This window comes from Bos taurus, chromosome 29, assembly GCF_002263795.3.
Source record: "Bos taurus isolate L1 Dominette 01449 registration number 42190680 breed Hereford chromosome 29, ARS-UCD2.0, whole genome shotgun sequence".
NCBI lineage: Eukaryota > Metazoa > Chordata > Mammalia > Artiodactyla > Bovidae > Bos > Bos taurus.
Window position 1 is genome coordinate 28,089,416 of NC_037356.1, and position 22,843 is coordinate 28,112,258.

The following is a 22,843-nucleotide window of genomic DNA, read 5'->3' on the forward strand; positions in this document are numbered from 1 at the left end:
CCACTGGGCGATGCCTCCCTCTAATTACCAGGTGCCTGGCTCAGGGCCTAGCCAGTTATTTAGAGAACCAGTGCCCGCTCCTCACACAGATACTCGTGAGGCCCAGGCTGCAGGAACCATCTGCTGAAAGCCTGCTCCCTGAAGCTGCCACCTACTGGGACTCCACTCTCCGGGACCCCACTCTCCAGGACCCCCGTCTGCCAGCCCTGGGCCCAAGCTCAACAGCAGCATGTCGCTCGCACACACAGCTGCAGAGTACATGCTCTCAGATGCCTTGCTGCCCGACCGCAAGGGCCCCCGCCTCAAAGGACTGCGTCTGGAGCTTCCCCTGGACCGAATGGTCAAGTTCGTAGCCGTGGGCTTCCCCCTGCTGCTGGTGTCACTAGCCTTTGCCCAGGAGTTCTCCTCCGGTAAGTGGCTTCCAAGCCCCAGTAGGCCCTGAAGCAAGACAGCCCCCACCCTGTCCAGATCGCATGACTTGGGCCGGGCATCACCCAAAAGGGAGATTATGCATCTGTTTAGGATGCCAGCAAAGCTGAGACGCAGAAAAACTTTGAAAGTCACTTCCAAAATTTTGCAATAAAAAATAGCCTTAATTCCAGTATGCTTGAAATCATTGCAATAATTAGTTTGTTTTGATTTTCATGTGGACGGAAGATACTAGAGTTGTATCATCTTTCCAGGACCTCTAAACGTTTTAGTTAGCCAAGCTTTAGATAAATCTCTTATCTTCTTGGGGCCTTTTCTTACTCCCTACCTCCTGGATTGTTGACTTAAGAACACATGTTAAGTGCCTGACAGAGCCTGACAGCAACACGGGTGCTCAATAAATGCTGTGTCATCACAGCATCAATGAATCCACTCATCTTCAAGAACCCCAGCCCTGAGCAGAAACACTAACAAATACATATACTGAGTGGTCCAGGTGCTAGATTAACTCAGCAAATCTGCCACCTCTATTAAAGACAACGTGAGCTTTCTCAGAATTGGGATTTGTTTTTCTTAATATTTATTTATTTATTTGGCTGTGCCAGGTCTTAGTTGCAGCATGTGAGATCTAATTCCCTGACCAGGGATTGAACCTGGGCCCCCTGTATTGGGAGCACAGAATCTTAGCCACAGGGCCACCAGGGGAGTCCCTGATTTGGGATTTCTGACTCTCTTTTCTGGTTACGTAGTGAGCTCACCAACTTTCCCAGGGAGATGTGTCAGCTTCCCCCTACTTCTTCATTCACCCAGAAAGCTAGGGCCTGGGAAGAAGACAGTGCCTGACAGATACAGAGATGGTCAGAGTTCTGGAAGTGACCCTTGGAAAGCTCTTAACTGATTGTCCCCCAGCTCCCTGTTCCCCCACCCCTACCCAGGGCTGCCTCAAGCTTTGTTCCTGTTTCAGGGTCTCCTATCAGCTGCTTTTGTCCCAGTAACTTCAGCATCCGGCAGGCTGCCTACGTGGACAGTTCTTGTTGGGACTCCCTGGTTCACCACGAACAGGATGAGTCTGGCCAGTCCAAGACGAAATCCCTCTGGCCTCACAAGGTAAAGTGGCTGGGGCTCTACCAGCTGGGTGGAGGGGGAGGAACTGAGTCATTACATTCTCTCCTTGCCTGCCCCTGCCATTTTATTTTGGTCATTGACTTTCATGTTTCAGGCATTCTTCGAATATCTGGTCATATATTTGCTCACTCGCTTTTATCTGACTGCCTCGGGTTGAAGCAGTCAATTTAAAGGGACCTCTTTGGGCCATTTCATTAGGAAAACCTCAAATATCAGCTGATAACAGCTGCAATCTGATATTCTGGACTGGTCAGTTTTCCCAAGAAGAATCAGTCAGTCCCTAACTTATGCAGAGGGAGCAGCAGGCAGTTGGCATCAAGCTTGTCTGCCAATCCTCTTGGAACTCAACTGTGGGTGTCAACATCCAGTACTTACACAGGTCACTGCCCCCTGTCCCCCATTCTCAGTATGGCCCCCTGCCCTCAATGGACCCAAGTGCAGAATCTGTCTGATTTAACATTTCCAAAGAATAAACCATAAGGGTGGTTAGCTGAGGGCATCATGTTTCAGAAAGGACCTGCGGGTCTGTTTTCTCAGTATTCCTGTTTCCAGCTCCACGTGCATCCCCACTTTCAGACGTATCTGGTTATCTCCCATTCCTGAGCCTTTCTGCTTCTGTGCGTGGTGAAAAGCAGCTTGTGGCCCCTACCTCAACACCACATCCTCTCTGCAGGCTGGTACCCTCTATTACACAACTGCTTCCCAGGTTTCAACACACTGTCGCTCTTGTCTCCTCTCCTATTTTCCTTGTCCTTACAGGATTATGGGGGGGTCCCTTTATTGTCATTCTAGTGAGGTTTCATGAGGGAGCAGAAGTAATATGTACGTACAATTTACAGTTTTAAACAGAGGTCACTCATAGCATTTTCTAGTTATGACAGTTTACAGCTTATGATAGTTATAACAATTTACACCTCAAGCCACAGTTCTAGGACCCAGACAAAACCAGAGATTTTACCAGGGGGAAAGTGTGGGGAAGGGATAGTTTAAGAGCGACGTGTACACACTGCGCTATTTAAAATGGATAACCAGCCAGGACCTACTGTATAGCACAGGGAACTCTGCTCAATGTTATGTGGCAGCCTAGATATAAGAGGAGTTTAGGAGAGAATGGATACATGTATGTGTATGGCTGAGTCCCTTTGCTGTCCACCTGAAAATATCATGACATTGTTAACTGGCTATAGTCCAATATAAAATAAAAAGTTTAATAAAAAAAAAAAAAAAAAACAGAGACTTCATAGAAAGAGTTCATGAGGTGTCTGTCTCTGGAAGTATTCAAGCAGGATCTAGACAGTAACAAGTTCAAAGTACTGCAGCGGGGATTTACATGTCAGAAGAGAATCAAATTGTCAATCATGAAATGTCCTGAGAGCTCTTTAAGCCCATATTCTCTGGCTCCACTTTAAACCTATTGAAACAGAAGCTCTAGGGTGAAGAGTTCATTTTCAAGAAATATAATTTCTTAGACAGGAGTGAAAATGTTCCCATTTTCTCTCGTGGCCTGATATGACTTTCCTATCCTGTCTCTCATTTAGTTCAGAAACACACACACACAACCAAATATGCACCCTCCCTCTTTTTCTTCAAACTATAGTTTGGAGAAGCTATAGTCAAGTATTTATTAAAGGTGTGTGTTATTTGCTCAGTCATGTCCAACTGTTTATAACCTCATGGACTGTAGCCCACCAGGCTCCTCCGTCCATGGGATTTCCCAGGCAAGAATACTGGAGTGGGTAGCTGTTCCCTTCTCCAGGGGATCTTCCCGACCCAACAATTGAACCCACATCTCCTGCTCTGCAGGCAGATTCTTTACCATCTGAGCCACCTGGGAAGCCCCTTTATTAAGGGATTAAACTCCAAAATCAAATTGCCTGGATCCAAATCCTGCTCACTCACCTACTAGACACATAACCCTGTGGGGGTTTCTCAACATTTTCATGCTTCAGTTTCTTTGTCTATAAAATAGAAATACTGATAGTACCTGACCCTGAATGAAAAATGCATATTCAGTACCCAGCACACATGTCCTTAACTAAGTCTCTGTAAGTAGAGTTTTTACTGTGTGCAAAATAGTAGGCCTAACCTGTTAGGTGTGGTGAATGTGAAAAGGAACCATAAGGAAAAATCCTTCATCTCAGGGAGCAAACATTATAATGAAGAACACCAAATTTATACAGACCTCGACATCAGCTTCCACACACAGAGACCAGACACAGCACCCAAGGAATCCAAGACAGTGCCTGATGTGTAGTTTGGTCTTATCAAGAATCCAGAGAGGAGAAAAAGCCACTGCATATGGGGGTGAGGGGGAGCGGGGAGAGGGGGCAGTGGGGAGGGGTGGTGGGCAGACTACATGGAGGAAATGGGGCTCTGACTTCCTCTCTGAAGAGTCGAAATAAAAGCCATGTCAGAGCCCCTGGCAGCATTTTGAAGGCTAGTGAACTCTGGATGTCTGATGTTAAGAATCTGGAGTGGTCAGAGCAAGAAAAGTGGAAGATTGGGAATGAGGTGCTCTCCCCTAGACTGACATAATGACCATGGCCATGACCTCTAGGTGGCAACCCAGGATAACATGCATGGGCAGTGGGAACAGGCAGCTAGTGCTCTTTCTCTTCCCTTCCTCCCTTCCTTCCCATCTCTGTCTGTCTGTCTGTCTCTCTCTCTCTCTACCTTCCCCTTCCGAGACAGGAATCAGCGAATGAGATCCCTCCCTCAATACTCTCTCTGCAAGGGTGCAAGGTCTGGGCAACCCTGGGCTGCCCTCCTCAGCTTTCTCTTCCCCTGCAGGCCCTCCCCTACTCGCTGCTGGCCCTAGCTGTGGCCATGTACCTGCCAGTTCTGCTGTGGCAGTATGCAGCCGTGCCGGCCCTCAGTTCGGACCTGCTGTTCATCATTAGCGAGCTGGACAAGTCCTACAACCGCGCCATCCGCCTGGTGCAGCACATGCTGAAGATCCGACAGGAGAGCTCAGACACTGATGTGTTCTGGGACGAGCTGGAGAAGTGAGTTGTCTCCTCCACTCCTTTCCGAAAGACTCTGCCGAGCACTAAAATGGTACCTTGCAGGGTAATCTTGAAACTCTCCTCTGCACCATCCTTCTCTAGAATTCAAAGTGCTTAACACATCACCTCATTAATGCGCTATCATCTCTGTACAGGAAGAGGGAAAAGGAATGTGCCTCCAGTTTACAGGTGAACGCAAAGTGTCACAAAGGGGTTAGCCTCTGAAAGACCACTTCTTAAAAAATCTCTACTGAGGTTTTTGAAATTATTCGTTTATTTTAGTTTTTGACTGCACAGCGAGCGGGCTTCTCATTGCAGTGGTTCTCGTTGTGGAGCACAGGCTCTAGGGTGGGCAAACGAGCTCAGTAGTTGTGGCACAAAGGCTTATTTGTCCCATGGCATGTGGAATCTTCCTGGGCCAGGGATTAAACCCATGTCCCCTGCATTAGCAGATAGACTCTTAACCACTGGACTACTAGAGAAGTCCTGAAAGATCGCTTTTACAGAAACTTAAATGGCTTCTCCCAGGCCTGCAGGAAAAAAGATCCAAGTTCTCCCAAATATTTTTCCTAGGCCCTCCACACACTGTCATCAACTACTTTGTCAAGCTTCTCTCAAACTTCCAAGTAACGGAAACCTTCCATGCCCCCTGGGCAGTCTCCTTCCTTTCTCCCAAACAAGCCATTCATTCATTTAAGCACTCATTTCTCATTTATGGAGCACCAGACACAGCTCTGGGTGCTATGGAGATGTCTGTGTACACGTGTGTTGAGGGAGGAAGGGGTAATATTGTATTGAGGGTAAGCAGACAATGAATGAGCATAACACACAAATAAATTATATGGTAGAAGATAAGTGGATAAAGAAAACTGAGCCAGGGTCAGGGACTCAGGAAGGCTGGGAGGTGGAGGGAGGCACAGTTTTAATTTGGGTGGCCAGGGCAGGCCCCCTCTAAGCACAGTTGAGCTAAGATTTGAAACCCCAGTTTGTGCACATTTCTATCCTCTGAAAAAAGCTCCTCCCCTGTCTATCTTTCTGAACCCTATCTACCTTTGGAAGACCAATCTAAAATAACATTCTCCAGAGATGTTTCTGAACACTCCAGCTCATACTGTGGTCTGTCTCCTAACTTTTACAACTACTGTGGTTTGTATCCATCTTTTAGCAACAAGTCAAGCATTATTTTCATTTCATATTTGCATGTCTCCTCTGCCCTTTCCCTGAAAGCCAGACTGTAAGCTTCTTAAGGGAGAAGGCAATGGCACCCCACTCCAGTACTGTTGCCCGGAAAATCCCATGGATGGAGGAGCCTGGCGGGCTGCAGTCCATGGGGTCGCTAAGAGTCAGACACGACTGAGTGACTTCACTTTCACTTTCCACTTTCATGCATTGGAGAAGGAAATGGCAACCCACTCCAGTGTTCTTGCCTGGAGAATCCCGTGGACAGAGAAGCCTGGTAGGCTGCAGTCCATGGGGTCGCACAGAGTTGGACACGACTGAAGCGACTTGGCAGCAGCAAGCTTCTTCAGAGCAGAGACTGGATTACATATACCTAAATACAACTCTCAACAAACACTTGTAAGCACACTTATTTTTATAAAATGAATGAACTGACCTAAAAATCACACACAAAGTAAGCAGACTGAAAACCAGAACATGGTAATTTAGAATCCCTGCTCCCCCGCACCCCAGTCCTGTGCTAATTTAATAAATCAGTGCTTCCTAAGAATCCTGCTTCAGCTTACAGATTTAGTCTGCCCTGCTAGGCAGAAATCCAGAGTGATCGGTCATTTATTACTCACTGATCATTTGCTGGGTTTACTGCATTACATTCATTACTTGGAGAATTAAGATACACTCACATACCTGTTTTAGGGGAGGGGAGTGGTTATGCTCAAAAAAGACAGATGTTCCTGTGAGCCAAGAATACCATGCCGGATACACAGATTTTGTTACTTCCCCCATGCAGCTCTCAGGATATCGTTTCTTTGTTTTTGTTTTAAATTTTATTTATTTGACTGTGCCATGTCTTGGTTGCGGCATGTGGGATCTAGTTCCCTGACAGGGGATCGAACCCAGGACCCCTGTATTAGAAACATGGAGTATTAACCACTGGGCAACCAGGGAAGTACATCAGGATACAGTTGATTTTTTTTTTTTTGGCTGTGCCAGGTCTTCGTTGCTGCATGGGCTTTTCTCTAGTTGTGACAAGCAGTGGCAACTCTAGTTGTGGTGCGCAGGCTTCTCACCGCGGTGGCTTCTGTTGCTGCGGAGCACAGGCTCTAGGGAACGTGGGCTTCAGTAGCTGTGGAACATGTGGGTTCCACACGCCATGGGACAAATAAGCCTGCGGCTCACAGGCTCTAGAACACAGGCTCAGTAGTTGTGGCACAGGGGCTTAGTTGTTCCTCGGCATGTGGGAGCTTCCTAAACCAGGGATTGAATTCACGTCTCTCGCATTGGCAGGTGGATTCTTTACCACTGAGCCACCAGGGAAGCCCCCTCAGGATACAGTTTTAAATGCTTCTTCCTAAACTTGGCTGCTTTCTTCCCCTGCCCAGGGCTCGGAAAGAACGGTACTTTGAATTCCCCTTGCTGGAGCGGTACCTGGCCTGTAAGCAGCGCTCACACTCACTAGTGGCCACCTACCTCCTGAGGAACGCCCTCTTGCTCCTCTTCACCTCCGCTACCTACCTATACCTGGGCCACTTTCACCTGGACGTCTTCTTCCAAGAGGAATTCAGCTGTTCCATCAAGACAGGGCTGCTACATGATGAGACCCACATCCCCGACCTCATCACATGCAGGCTGACCTCTTTGTCTGTCTTCCAGATTGTCAGTCTCGCCAGCGTAGCCATCTACACCCTGTTGGTTCCAGTGATACTATACAACCTCACACGGCTCTGCCGGTGGGACAAACGGCTCCTCTCCATCTACGAGATGCTCCCAGCTTTTGATCTTCTCAGCAGAAAAATGCTGGGCTGTCCCATCAATGACCTCAATGTGATCCTTCTTTTCCTCCGAGCCAACATCTCTGAGCTCGTCTCTTTTAGCTGGTTGAGTGTCCTTTGTGCGCTGAAGGACACAGCCACCCAGAAGCACAACATTGACACCGTGGTTGATTTCATGACTTTATTGGCTGGCTTAGAACCCTCAAAACCTAAACATCTCACCCATGGGATGTGTGATGAAAATCCATAGTTAAGAAACTGTGAAGCAAGAAGTCCTATGGAAAGTAAAAATCTCTCCCCTTTTTCACAAGCCTCATGCACTAATATACAAAAACACCCAAGTTAGGATTGCTAAGCTTGGATTTAGCTGAGTCGAAGATCCTATATTATGTTATCCCAAAGATGAGAAGATAAAATCATCACATGGAAACAAATCTGAAAGTTGGAGCTGAAGAATAAAAAATATATATATATTACGTCTAGAGCATAATATGACAAGAAGAAAACTGAAACTGGAAGTCTAGACATTGTAAAAAGGGAGAAAGTTCTATAGGCTATTCATAGAGGCAGGTTTTTCCCACTGTATTTACTCCATGACCTTTCTAGGATAAACACTCAGTTTACCATGCTCTCCTTCAAAGTCTGCCCAGGGTTTCCTGGGCAGAAAACGCTCCTCCCCTAACTGAGTGTTGCCATATCATTTGATACCTACCTCTGAGATAAAACTTATTACACTATATTAATATAGCCCATGTACTTGTCTTTTCCTCTTAAATAAGTTACCTAAAGGCTGTGTCATCATAGACACTAATAAATAAATATTCTTCTGAATACATAAGGAACAAGAAGCTTTGGGAGGTGTTTTTGCTGTAGTCTGCCTGAAGTCGGGAAAAAATTGAACAAGAGGACTCTGATGCTTTGGAAAGCATAAAAGCTACTAGAGAGTTCTATTCTTCTCCATTAGGAGAAATAATTGAAATGAATGAGGCTCTAGCAGAAAATCCAGAATGTGTCAACAAATCTTGTTATGAAGATGGTTGACTGATCAAGAAGGTAACACCTGGTAACCCTTCAGAACTAGATGAACTAAAGAGCAAAGAAGCATGTGAGAAATACATAAGATCTATTGGACTATACAGTCCACGGGGTCGCAAAGAGTCGGACAGGACTGAGCGACTTTCACTTTCACTTTCACTTCATTGAGGAGTGAAACTGGAATCCTTAAATAAACTAGTTTGAAACAAAAAAAAAAAGTCAAACATGGAAATAAATAATTATGTAAAGTTATTACACCACAACTGGAATATTAAGCAGCCATCTAAAGTTACATTTATAAAGATGTTATAATAACATTACAAAATGACTATAACAGTGGTAAGTGAACAAAAGAGGAAATGTTACATTCAGTATCATCTAACCTATGTAAATGTGCATTAAAATATGAAACATACAAACTACTGCATATGAAACAGATAAGAACAAGGATGTACTGTATAACACAGGAAATCATAGCCATTATCTTGTAATAACTTTAAATGAAGTATAATCTGCAAAAATACTGAATCACTATGCTATACACCTGAAACTAATATATTGTAAATCAACTATACTTCAATTTAAAAAATTAAACGTGTTAAAAGTGATTCATTTCGTGTGGCAGATGTATGAATTTTTAAAAATCTTTATATTTTCTGAATTTTGCATGAACTGTTTTATAAATCATAAAGAAGTATTTCTAATGAAAAATAAAATGTTAATGTAAATGCCACAGAAATCCGTTGGCCAGAGCAGCTTGCAAACCAAGATAAATGACAGTACTTTCCCTCCCACTAGGTAGGATACATGTAATATATGCAGAGGAATAGTGAAAACAGAGTCAGATCACGAAGCCTGCAAGGACAAAATACAGCTGAACATCAAATAAATCAGGCTCTTAGCAAATAAAGGTAAAAAAAGAAGAAAGAAAACTTCCTGTCAGTTAGAACAACCTATTTTCAGGTTCCAAGGTAAAGTGCCAATCTATAGTATGAAAGGCATGAGTATGGATAGTTGGTCAGCTGAAAGTATTCCTGGCAATTTCCAGACATGAATCCATAAGGCTGCCTTGAGTATGTTTGTAAAAGCACACTAGAAACATGAGGTCCAACGGGGCAGCTTACACTACAGATGGACATAAAGGACTCATAACCTTCTCTCTGTGGGAAAGCCATTTTATCAGGACTCTTGCAACTATTCTTACAATTTCCAGAAATGAAGTACCTGGATTTTTTATTCTAAACCTCTTTTTTTTTTAGCTGATCATAAGTTTCTTATTTAAGCTTCAGGTTTTTCTCCAGTAACTTAATGTTTTGACAGTGTACATATTTTTCTTAATTTCCATATACAATTCTAGAAATCTAAATTTTGAGTATACACAATAGTAATTAGGTATCAGTACAGAATCTTTCAGTTTATAACTGTCTTTCACCTCATCATTCTAAAGAGCATACTCAGTTTTGAGAAACCTGGGACCCAGAGGCTCACTCTAGTTAGTGGCATGGCTGGGGGGAAAAAAAGAATACTGCAAGCCTTCTACCTTCCAACCCGGTACAGTTACCAATACCGCATTCTAAAGAACTGTCTATTCTACTTGATGATTTTAGGCAGACCTTGGTTACAGAGTTAGAGCTATATAAGTTTAAGCACAGAAACATACTTTTGGTTTCCTTACGCAAACATATAGAGTGCCTACTTAGTGCAAGCCCCTTATTAAAAGTGCCGGTTAAATCTTCCATCTTCCCTACTAGATTCTAATCTGAAAGCAGGGGACTTCTTTTTTCTATTCACCACTGTAATCCCAGTAAAATGACAGCGTACTAGGCCCTCAGGAAACATCTATGCCAGCTTTATGAAGAAAAGAAGCAAAGACAACAGCACTCCCCTTATGCGCTCCAGCGCGTCGTACAATCGGGGAAGGCCAGTCTGTAAGGAATGTGGGAAAGAGGTGCTAAAACACTTCGGGCTTAGGAACCATGTGATTTTTGTGTATTGGTCTTTAGCTCAACAGTAACAAGCCTCAGCTAAACACACACATGTACACAACGTCTCAAACGGTCGTTTCCAACCGCTCTCCCTCTTCACCAAGCCCCGCCTCCCCCCAGCCTCCCGAGCCGCAGATCCGCCCTGCCGAGACCGGATTCCAGCACCGGAAGTTACGTGAGGTTGACGCCGTGACGTAACCTCCGGTCGCGGCTGACTTCCGAGGCAGATGCGGAAGTGCAGGAGGTGCCTGGAGTCGGTTCGGTTACAGGATTTCTGGCCTAGCCAGGCGCCTGGTGAACCTTCCAGAGAGGTCGTTTTTTAAAGGGCCGCTCCCGCCAGCCCAGCCCAGACCAAGCCGACGTTGAGGGCCGCTCCTCAGCGGAAGGGCCGATGCAGGCCGCGCCCTGGAGCCCCCATAGCGGGGCCGGACCATGAGCCTGCTGGGCAGCCTGGCCTCCTCGCCGCGAGACCCGCTGCAGTCCAGCAAAGCCAGGATGAAAAAGCTCCCGAAGAAGAGTCAAAACGAAAAGTACCGGCTCAAGTACCTGCGGCTGCGCAGAGCGGCCAAAGCCACGGTGTTTGTAAGTATGCCGGCGCTCGGGCCTTCTCCACCTTTAGCCTCTCCTAACTCGCGAAATCTTTCCCCGAACTGTTCCCCTTCCCAGAGTGGCAGTGTTAATAGAATGTTAGCTCTTCCAGGGTACATTACTTGTGGTTAGCCATGTGCGAATTACATAATTCCTGTAATTCTGTTTCCTCGTCTGCAAATGAGCGCTAATAACTAACTACCTTGCTGAGTTAATGAAGATTAAATGAGGAAAGTTAAGGGGCAAGTACCTAGAAGATGTGTCAGTAAGCGTTAGTCATTTTCCTTATTGCCGCAGAATCCTTGGAAATGCCTTTGGTTCTCCAAAGAAACTTGAGAACTCTGGCAGAGCCCTGACTCCAACAAGTCAAACACCTGATTCTATTATTACTTCATTACCGCATCCTGTTCCCATGCACTCCGCACACCCACAGCCGACCCCTTCCCTGAACAGGCACATGAAACTTTCAATAGTCCCGGCTTCTGCTCTCTTGTGAGTCTTCCGAGTTTTCTGCTGATCTTTTATTGTAGGTGCAGCAGGTTTATTGAATGAATGAACTCTTTCTGGTTTGCCAGCCACAACTGTTAGACGATATTGTGGCTTGCTCAAGCTCAGCTCAGTGCTTGGAGATAGCAAGTATCTCAAATGTCTTCCCACATGTGAATCAACACCTTACCTCTTCGCATACCAAAATTTGAACATCCCTTAGCTTTTTTGGACGCACAGGGAAAGCTTTGGAAATTAGAACACTTATTCTGAGGACATTTATTTGCCACCTGCTATGTGCACTGGAGAGAAGTAAGAAAAGCAGAATTTAAAGGATTCGGTATCTAATTGATGTTGCCTTTCTTTTATCCCTAAATATTAGCGGTACCTAAAGCTTGGCACTTGTATTATTATTAGACTCTTGGTTCCATCAGACCCATGAAGAAGGTTTCGTGAAGAAAAAAGGTATTGTTTTGATCGTTCAACGTTTGAGGTCCCAACTGTGGAACATCCAGATTGAAACAGTCCCCTCAGGACTCATGTTTGAGAGATGAACGGAGCCATCAGTAAAGAACGATGATGCTTGAATACATATAAGTAGGTTGTGAAGTTTAAAATTTTATAGACTAGACTTGATTTTGTTCCATCCAGATTTTTCTCTTTAAGGTTCATTACTGTATGCTTTGCTTTGGGTTAGGTTGCTTTATAAGCTCCCTAAGAGTCAAGGCACTTGGGAATGAGGACGTTCCCTATTGTTATAAGGGTTGAGGTAAAGTATCTATAGATTTGAGAAGTATGGCCTTCTCGCTGCTGATGGCTACCCTAATTAAGGTGACCATATGTGTTGATTTTTCTGGGACACCCTACTTTGCCGTATTGTTCTGGCAAAATAATTACTAACTCCCCCTTTTCACTCGAAGGTGGTGCAGTTTCCAAATTACTACTCTGCCCATAGTAGAAATTGGCCCTACCTTTACTTACAGGTTTCTTTACAGTTTGTCTGCACTGTAGACTGGCTCTTCTTCTCCATAGCAACACATAGCTCTTTGGTTTGGAATATAGCTCCTCTTCTCAGCCTACTTTGATCTTTTATTCCTTTTGTGTGATTATATTCCAAATTTTTCTTCAAGGAAAATGCTGCTATTTGTGATGAAATTGCTCGTCTTGAGGAAAAATTTCTTAAAGCAAAAGAAGAGAGACGGTGAGCTGGGGTCACTTTGTGTTCAGAATCACATTTTTGGTGATTGATATGGTGTTGGTGCTCTTGGGGGTTTTTTCCTCCATCAAGATTTTTGTACTTTGCACCGGCCACCAGTGTGGTCCAGAGAAACTCACAGCCTGTGGTACTGATTCATAGCAACCCAGGTCATGTTAGACTGTGATGATGAAACAGCGCTCTCCATCTTTCCAACAAAACCCTCTGACCACATCTAATAAGTAATGTGGTATTATAACTGGGCTATTATAAAAGCCAGGGAATTAAAAACTACATTTTTTTCCTACAAATATTTATTCAGTATGTAGTAATTGATGCTTTTGAACTGTGGTGCTGGAGAAGACTCTTGCGAGTCCCTTGGACTGCAAGGAGATCCAACCAGTCCTTCTAAAAGGAGACAAGTCCTGGGTGTTCATTGGAAGGACTGATGCTGAAACTCCAATACTTTGGCCACCTCACGCAAAGAGTTGACTCATTGGAAAAGACCCTGATGCTGGGAGGGATTAGGGGCAGGAAGAGAAGGGGACGACAGAGGATGAGATGGCTGGATGGCATCACTGACTTGATGCACATGAGTTTGGGTGAACTCCAGGAGTTGGTGATAGACAGGGAGGCCTGGCGTGCTGCGATTAATGGGGTCGCAAAGAGTAGGACACAACTGAGCGCCTGAACTGAACTGAGTACTCTGAGTGAGCAGCTCATGATATGTGCCCTTTGGAAGCCTAACATCTTCCAGCATCCAGTTAGAAGAGCTCTCCATATGCAGAAGGGATGCACTGTAGTCCTTTATCCTTAGCTTCTTGAGGTGTTATCCTCTGGAGCTTCGTTTTTCCCAGGGTTTAATAAGAACTTTACTTTTGTGAACGTGATCGTCTTTGCATGTACTTGTGACTTTTCCTAGTACTTGAATAAAATATGGAATTGAGACAAAACAGAAGCTCATACCCCTTGCTCCCTTTCCTCCCCAACCTCAGGTACTTGCTAAAGAAGCTCCTCCAGCTACAAGCCTTAACCGAAGGGGACGTACAGGCTGCAGCTCCTTCCCACAGCTCCAGTTTGCCCCTGACTTACACTGTGGCCAGCTCTGTGGGAACCCTCCAGGGAACTGGGCCGGTCTCTGGGCCAAGCACTGGGGCTGAGGAACCATTTGGGAAGAAATCCAAGAAGGAGAAAAAAGAAAAAGGCAAAGAGAACAACAAACTGGAAGGTACCTTGGCGAGAGGATATCAGTTGTCCTGGTGGCTCAGCAACTAATGAAAAGAACCTGGTCCTGACTGGTAGACACTCGGCCACAGAGATGATGTAAACTCTTACTGGTCCTTAAGCACCCCTGGTAAAGGCCCTTGAAAACCAAGTGTCTTCAAGCCACTCCGGGTAGAGGACTCATGTTTAGACCTGATTAAACATAATGAGAGAAGTTCAGGGCTTCCCCCACTTCTCCTACATTCCCAGCTGTCTGGGAGCCTCCAGTTCAGTCTTTCCTAGAGGCAGGGAAATGGGCTCGGTGGCCTTTGAGCACATGGATGGCTTGGAAAATTGCTGACCTTATAAGTGAAGCCAGAGGCCTTACAAAATGTAAGGCTTCTAGATCCTAAGCACTGATGCTGAAATTGGTTGCAGCCAGGTGGGCGGGTTAGAAAGATAAACAGGGCTTTGGGGAAAAGCCCCACGTGCCCTTTCAATGTGTGCATAGAACCAGGATTGTCTCGTTGCTCTTAGCATCGTGTAAATTTTTTCCCTTCCCCTCAGCATTGGGAGGGACCTAAAGTGGGTGACCCCAGATTTGCGTTTCAGTTCTGAAGAAAACATCCAAGAAAAAGAAAATGGAGGCAGGTGCTCGCAAGCCGGTTCAGCCCATTGCCCTGGACCCCTCAGGACGGCCTGTGTTCCCCATCGGACTGGGGGGCCTAACAGTGTATAGCCTGGGGGAGGTGAGTGAGCCCAGCGACCAAGAGAGAGGAGCAGCAGAGATTCGGGAGTGGGGTTGAGCCTTCCCTCCCTGTTCCCATAAGCAGCAGTCCCTCGCTGATCCAGACCAACCCCTGAAAACCTCCAGTCCCTAGGAAAGCAGATTGTTTTCATCGGCTGCACATCCAGCGCTCTTTGTCTCTCTGATCTGAGTCACTCTTTTCAGCCCCAAGGTGGTTCTAGAGGCTTCCACAGTACCCTGGGCCTTTCAGTTCTCCAGCGACCTCAGTGGCAAGTTGAGGGGATCTTTTCTTTTCTAGATCATCACCGACCGACCTGGCTTCCATGACGAGACTGCCATCTACCCCGTGGGCTATTGCAGCACTCGGGTCTATGCCAGCATGCGGAGTCCGGACCAGGAGTGTCTGTACACCTGTCAGATCAAGGATGGTGGCACGCAGCCTCAGGTACCTGCGCTAAGGATAACTGCTGGGTTTTGTTTCTTTTTCCCCTCTTTTTCTGAGAACCTTCTCTGTGACAGGCACTCTGTGAGTAAGTGATGGAGCCAGGATGTGAATCTGCATCCGTGTGATTCCCCGACTGACACCCCTTCCGGTGAACCGTTCTGCTCCTCACGTTAGTGGTGACCATGTGAGGCCTGACCAGACTGCTTGTGTGTGAAGTTCAGGCTTACACTCAGGGAAGATTAGTGTGACACTCTGCCCGTTCAGGTGGAACCAAAATGGAGGCAGCAGATAAACTACATATTCACTTTTGCCTGCGCGTGCTCTTTTTTTTTTTTAATTTATTCCTTTATGTTCAGCTGCACTGGGTCTTCATTGCTGCGCGCGGGCTTCTCATTGCGGTGGCTTCTCTTCTTGTGGAGCACGGGCTCTAGGCGTGCAGGCTCAGTAGTTGTGGCGCGTGGGCTTAGCTGCTACACGGCATGTGAGATCTTCTGGGACCGGGGATTGAGCCCGTGTCCCCTGCATTGGCAGGCAAACTAAACCACTGGACTACTGGGGAAATCCCTTACTGCGTATCCTCTCAGTGCTGTGGTTCAAGACGGTTCATTTTCCCACACCATGTCCTCTGATCCTTGGGGAAGATAGACTCTTGTCAGAGTTGCAGGCTTCGCTGTCTGATGATGTTGCAGGTGGCTGGAAAATGGGGTGGAAGCTTTGAGCAGAAGCTGAGAGCCTGCCTGCCACTTGTGGATAATACTGCATCGCTCCTATCCTTGTTAGAAGGCTCTTAAATGCAGCTGAGAGTTCTGATGACCTTGGCCATGCAGCATTTCTCTTTAGAACGTGTTCTAACAGACAGACTTGATGTAGCAGTGTTTATAACAAATCTATATATTTAAGGAAAATCTAATCAGAATCCTAATAGAACGTAAATGACAACCCACAAGCTGGTCCTTAATTTCCTCTGGAAGTGTTAGCTGCTCAGTTGTGTCCAACTCTTTGCCATCCCATGGACTGTAGCCCACTAGGATCCTCTGCCCATGGGATTCTCCAGGCAAGAATACTGGGGTGGGTTGCCATTTCCTTTTCCAGAGGATCTTCCCAACCCAGGGATTGAACCTGGGTCTCTTGCATTGTAGGTGGATTCTTTACCACCTGAGCCACCAAGGGACCCCTGAAAGACAAATGCTAAAGTGTTTTTGAAAACACAGATTCTGTAGGGTTTTTGTTTCTTTTGTTAAGCCATTAGTCCATCCACACAGGATTTTCAGGTACCTTGTGCGCTTTCATTTTTTTCCCCTAACTGACATCAAGTGACACCTTTGAAGTGAAGTGAAGTGGGCTTTGCTTGTGGTTCAGCTGGTAAAGAATCTGCCTGCAGTGCAGGAGACCTGGATTCTACCCCTGGGTTGGGAAGATCCCCTGGAGAAGGGAAAGGCTACCCACTCCAGTATTCTGGCCTGGAGAATTCCATACTGAGCTTTCCTTTTTTTCTCTAACTGACATCAAGTGACACCTTTAATGTATACTAAATACATGTAATACTTTGTTGTGTTTCCAGACAGTTCTGTTTCATCTATTTGACTATAAATCCCAGTATGACTTTTATTTACTTTAGCTTCATAGAATGTTCTATACTGTAATATGTTAAAACATAGAACAATAGTTTTATTGTCCTAGGGTGAGGGGAAAGGTTTTCTTTAGCAAGATGTGAAAACTAGAAGCCATAATGGAAAATAGTAACAGATTTGACTATTAAAATTTTAAACACTTCTGAATGACAAAAACCACCATGCTACTGCTAAGTCATTTCAGTCGTGTCTGACTCTGTGCGACCCCATAGACTGCAGCCCACCAGGCTCCCCCGTCCCTGGGATTCTCCAGGCAAGTGGAGTGGGTTGCCATTTCCTTCTCCAATGCATGGAAGTGAAAAGTGCAAGTGAAGTCGCTCAGTGGTGTCCGACTCTTAGCGACCCCATGGACTGCAGCCTACCAGGCTCCTCCATCCGTGGAATTTTCCAGACGAGTACTGGAGTGGGGTGCCACCATAATCAAAGTTAAAACTCAAGCAACAAACAAGAAGAAAACATATCACAGTGGATTAAAATCCAGATAAAGTGCTCTTGTAGTCTAAGATATAAAAGCAATCAGATGGGAAAAAAAAAAAAACAGGTATTTCACAGAAACAGTGCAGATGGTCGATGAGAGCAGACAGCACTCGTAGTTAGGGAGATGAAAATAAAACAAAAAGATCTTATTTTTCTCATACGCAAATATCAGATAGATAATAGCAAATGTTGGCCAGCGTGTAGGAAAACAAGTACAAATGGCATTATTAGGAGTGAAAATTGTAAAGTTCCTTTTTTTGGAAGGCTGCTGGGGTAGTATCAACAATTTTAATGTGTGAATCTTTGGTCCAGGATACTTCTAGATATTCTGGAATGTCTTAGATGCACAAATGTGAACAGAAGAGTTACATATAACAGTATAATTGCGACATTGTTTGCAATAGCAAGAATTTAAAAGTAGCCTTAATAGCCATCAGTAGGAGAATGGTTAAAAATTAAAATATACCCACCTTGTATAATATTATACAACAGTTAAAAGAATGAAGTAGAGAAAGATCCCAAGACCAAAATAATACATTTTAGGCTTTTAACTGTGCTTTGCTCGAATAGGATATATAAGTGTACACACAATATAAAAGGTTGGGATTGGTGTGATCAGTATCAAATAGAAGAGCAACCCTGAAATATTCGAAGATAATTGTTAACAGTTTTTTCATGAATTAGCTGAGAAATCAGTATAAACCATCAGAATGTTAAATTTGCAACATATGTCATTGAAATAATAAAACCATTCTGACTGAAACTACTCACAAGATAATTTATTATTAACAAAATTTAAAGAGCTCTGAAATTTGACACAGGAAGATTGAATCAAGTGAAATAATAACCACAGAGGAAAACTAACAGTAGTAGAAGCCACTTAGTAGGGTTTGTTTTGGATTCTTAAAAAAAAAATGATAAATGCACATAATTGTAAACACATATATACTATTTATAAATACATATAGTGTGTATGTGTGTGGGTGTATATATATATAGATATACAGAAAATAGATTAATCCTGTGTGGAATAATTTGATTAAACTTTGAAAGACTGGAAACTGCTTAATTGAACTTTATAGAAAACTGATTAAGGAATTTAACTGACTAAATATAGAACGTGTTACAGAAAAGAATTTTCTTTTTCTTTTTCTTTTTTTTTTTTTTTTTTGTCAAAAGTCTTTAAACAGTATAGAAAATTTGTCAGGGAATTGTTAGCTAGATCACACTTGTTACAAAATACTTTCCTGGCAAAAATTCCTCAGTATTAGTAGAATTTTGATCTAACAGTTTCTTTTTATAAACAATCAAGATATTTTACAACTCAAAAAATAAAGTGAAATGGAGATTTGTAGTCAAAATGGCCTCGATCTCTTCCTAGATACTGTAAAATCAATGTAAGGTTATGTGGAGAACAATCTCATTTGTTTCAAAATATCTGTACTTATAGTTTATAAATATGTTAGTGGATAAGAAAGCATCTGGAAAGGTATGGAACAAGTTAAGCATTGCCCTCTGGACAGTAGTTAAACAAAGGGTGCAGAATCAAACAGTTGAAAGCCTTTCTTTGTTTTATGGCTTGGAGTGTCTAACAGCCAAGACACAGTTAAACAAGAGGCACACCGTGCTTCGGGCTCCAGAGTGAAGAACAGCAGTAGCAGCAGTGTGACTGCCACCTTCTCCCTGAAGACTGGGCTCACTGCTCCTTTATCTTTCTCAGTTTGAAATTGTTCCTGAAGACGACCCCCAGAATGCTATCATCAGCTCCTCCGCTGATGCCTGTCATGCAGAGCTGCTCAAGACCATCAGCACGGCTATGTAAGTTGACCAGTAATTGGAAGGCAGGCTAGAAAGGTCAGTTGGGGTACAGTGAGACCTTCTCTCTTGCTTTTAATGAGTAGAGATCCCTTATTGTATAGAAAGCTAGCCTATGTCCTTGGCGTATCTTGGCAGCTACAGGCTCCAGACTCTCCAAGTCAGGAAAGATTACTCTGTGTGTTCATACTCATCTCTCGGCTCTCAAGCAAAAATTCTCTGTCTCCCATTTAGGGGAAAACTAATACCCAACCTGCATCCATCTGGAGCTGACTTTTTTGGGTTTTCTCATCCAGCCATCCACAACCTGATCCAGAGTTGTCCAGGAGCTCGAAAATGTGTCAAGTAAGTGGGGTCGAATCCATTTCCTTGAAAGAAGCTCCATGGTCAGTGGGCCAGGGACTAAACTGGTGGCCACTGCTCTGCTTGTTCATCTATTTACTGAGCTGCTTCTGTACATAAGGCACAGTATCGTCTTCTGCGGCTTGTGGATGGCACCCTGCTGTCCTGAAGGTCTTACCATTTGTGTGCATCATGACAGCTAATGGATGGGGAAGTCCTGCAGAAAAAGTGTCACTAGAGACGCCTGTCTGTGCTTTTCAATTTTGGTTAGTTAATATGTTTTTCAGATATATATAGGAGAGACCTAAAGAAAAAAATACCTGATCGCTTTGGAGGGACAAATGGATTAACAGCCAAAGGACAACTCAATAATGTTCCCTTTGGTCCTGCAGTTACCAGTGGGTGAAGTTTGATGTGTGCAAACCTGGAGACAGCCCCCCACCACAAGAACAGCTAGAGAATGACATAGCTACAAGCTTTGAAGCCTTTCAGAGACACACCTTCGATGAAGATCATAGTGATCCCATTCTACAAGGTATCTTTTTTATTTTTCCCTTCTGGTTTGAAAGTTGACCATTTTTAGGCTACCCTTCCCTCTTCCTTCATCGCCGAGTAGCCCACTGACCTGGGCAGTGAGTGACAAAGGCTTTCCCTGCTCCAGCCACAGGTAGCTCTAGCAGAAGTCTCAAGGCGTGGCTGAGATCCTGGGGTGGCAGGGCTCACCAAGAACTTAGAGCAGCTCATTTTCTAAGCTGGATGTCCTCAGCAGAACTCTAAGGGGAAGTTCACTGTGGGACTTGAAACATAACATATAGTATGGAAATCCATGGCCTTGATCCTGCCTATCCTCCATGGATTCCCCCCACAAATGAGTGGAGTGATCAGAGGATCCAGCATGGGTGTCATATAGGGAGAGCTCTGGACTAGAAATGAGAAAATGGAGTTAACTTCTCTGTCTTTACCTACTGTGCTCTGTAACCTTAGGCAAGTTACTTAATCTAGTTGATTTACACTGTTAATTTCTGCTGTACGCCAGAGTGATTCAATTATACATATATACTTTATATTCTGTTTTGTCACGGGATATTGACTATAGTTCCTTGTGCTATACACTTGTTTTTATCCATTATGTGTGGTTTTTATCCATCCATAAAATATCCATACATTTTATCCATGTGCATACTAGTATGCATGTCTAGTCTGCTAATCCCAAACTCCCAATCCTTTCCTCTCCCTTGGCAACCACGTGTCTGTTCTCTATGTCGATGAGTCTGGTTTTGTTTTGTGGATATGTTCATTTGTGTTGTATTTTATATTCCGCATATAAGCAATATCATATGGTATTTGTCTTTCTCTTTCTGACTTACTTCACTTTGTATAATAACCTCTGTCCATCCATGTTGCTGCACATGGCATTATTTCATTCTTTTTTATTGCTGCGTTATATCACATTGTATGTTTACATACCACATCTTCATTCATTCATCTGTCAGTGACTTGACTATTCTGTTGCTATGAACATAGGGGTGTCCATCTCTCTGCGTTATGGTCTTGTCTGGGTGTATGCTCAGGAGTGGGATTGCTGGATCATGGCTTATAGTCTTGTCTGGATGTACGCTCAGGAGTAGGATTGCTGGATCATGGTTTATAGTCTTGTCTGGGTGTACGCTCAGGAGTGGGATTGCTGGATCATGCTTATAACTCTAGTTTTTTGAGGAACCGCCATACTGTTTTCCACAGTGGTTGCACCAGCGTACATTCCATCAACAGTGTAGAAGGGTTCCTTTTTCTCCACAGTCTCCAACATCTATTATTTTGTAGACTTTTTAATGATGACCATTCTGACTAATGTGAGGTGGTACATCATTGTAGTTTTGACTTGTATTTCTGTAATAATTAGGGATGATAAGCATCTTTTCTGGAGAAGGAAATGGCAGCCCACTCCAGTGTTCTTGCCTGGAGAATCCCAGGGACAGAGGAGCCTGGTGGGCTGCCGTCTATGGGGTTGGACAGAGTCAGACGTGACTGAAGCTACTTAGCAGCAGCAGCAGCATCTTTTCATGTGCCTATTGGACATATGTATGTCTTCTTTGGAGAAATGTCTGTTTAGATGTTCTGCTCATTTTCAATTGGGTTTTAATTTTTTTTAACTGTATGAACTATTAGTATGTTTTGGAAACAAAACCATTGTCAGTAGCATCATTTGTAAATATTTTCTCCCAGTCCATAGGTTGTCTTTTTGTTTTATTGTTTCCTTTGCTGTGCAAAAGCTTTAAAGTTTGATTGGATCCCATTTGTTTACTTTTGCTTTTATTTCTTTTGCCTTGGGAGACTGACCTAAGAAAACATAAAACATTCAATTTATGTCATATGTTTTGCCTGTGTTCTCTTCTAGGAGTTTTATAGTGTCGTGTCTTATATCACCATTTTGAGTTTTTTTTGTGTAGGGTGTGGGGTTGTAATTGATTCACATGTGGCTCTCCAGCTTTCCCAGCACTACTTGCTGTATTTCAGCCAGTTTGCTTCATTGTAGAAGTAAATATCTGTCCTGTCTCATCAAACAAGAGCAGAATTGGGCTGACAGATGCAAACGAATTGAAAGAATTAAAAGGATATGTGTGTGTCTGATCAAGCCAGTCTCCTAAGATTCCCAGGCAGCAGTGGAACTTAAGGAATTTTTTTCTCCAGGATCCTTGGACCTCCCGGAGCTTCAGCCTACAGCCTTTGTGTCTTCTTACCAACCCATGTTCCTGACCCATGAACCCTTGGTAGACGCTCACCTACAGCACCTGAAGTCTCCGTCACCGTGCAGCCCATCTCAGTCTTCGGATTGAAGTAAAAGGAGTCGATACCACATCATTCTCATCAGGATGGGTATTTTAGCTTAATTAGACTATATAGAAGAAGGCAGCAACTCAGGAGTGAAGAAGATAGTAAATTAACACATTTTGTCGCAGAGGTTCCCATGGTGACAGCTTTCCTGGGAAAAACTTCAACTTGGTTTTATTTTTAGTAATAAATTTCTGTTGACAGTTCTGCTTATTTTCATCTTGTTGTCATCATGATATAATCAGAATTTTACACCTTCTGACAACCCTCCACCCTCGATTCTGAGCCTGGGTTGTTGACTGTCTCAGCCGCTGCAGCCAGCTGCTGCTTTATCTTCACGTCAGTGTGATCAGAGTCAGATCCTACTTATCCCCAAGCTGGAAGGTCCAGTGCCGGGGTCCAGCCCCGGTGGATCCAGGGAAATTCGAAGGAGAGACGGCTTCAGCGATCAGGATACAATAGCTTTAATTAAATATTAATTAGAGATATAAAGAGTAATAGAATAAGGATAGCTCAGTAGGAAAATTCAGTGGAGAAAAGAGGCTGAATAACTT

The 22,843-nt window shown here is 44.1% G+C and overlaps 2 protein-coding genes across 5 annotated transcripts; both read left to right on the plus strand.

Annotated features, from left to right (window-relative positions):
• The first annotated feature begins 229 nt into the window (after window positions 1–229).
• PANX3 (pannexin 3) lies at window positions 230–7,760 on the plus strand. Its single transcript, NM_001144084.2, has 4 exons — window positions 230–410; window positions 1,394–1,536; window positions 4,345–4,559; window positions 7,121–7,760. Exons 1-4 carry the CDS (start codon window positions 230–232, stop codon window positions 7,758–7,760), a joined length of 1,179 nt encoding a protein of 392 aa, NP_001137556.1.
• A 2,990-nt stretch (window positions 7,761–10,750) lies between these two features.
• TBRG1 (transforming growth factor beta regulator 1) lies at window positions 10,751–22,502 on the plus strand. Of its 4 annotated transcripts, NM_001434876.1 has the most exons (9): window positions 10,751–11,112; window positions 12,735–12,805; window positions 13,795–14,027; window positions 14,615–14,751; window positions 15,049–15,195; window positions 19,024–19,121; window positions 19,353–19,463; window positions 19,853–19,995; window positions 22,149–22,502. In NM_001434876.1, the coding sequence occupies exons 1-9, from the start codon at window positions 10,963–10,965 to the stop codon at window positions 22,292–22,294; spliced, it is 1,236 nt and encodes a 411-aa protein (NP_001421805.1). In that variant the 5' UTR covers window positions 10,751–10,962; the 3' UTR covers window positions 22,295–22,502. The 4 variants fall into 4 exon arrangements, 3 of the variants coding, with proteins under 3 accessions (NP_001421805.1, XP_059738790.1, NP_001068783.1); NR_198870.1 differs by lacking the exon at window positions 14,615–14,751; XM_059882807.1 differs by lacking the exon at window positions 22,149–22,502 and having other exon boundaries at window positions 19,415–19,463; window positions 19,853–19,967.
• Window positions 22,503–22,843: the final 341 nt, after the last annotated feature.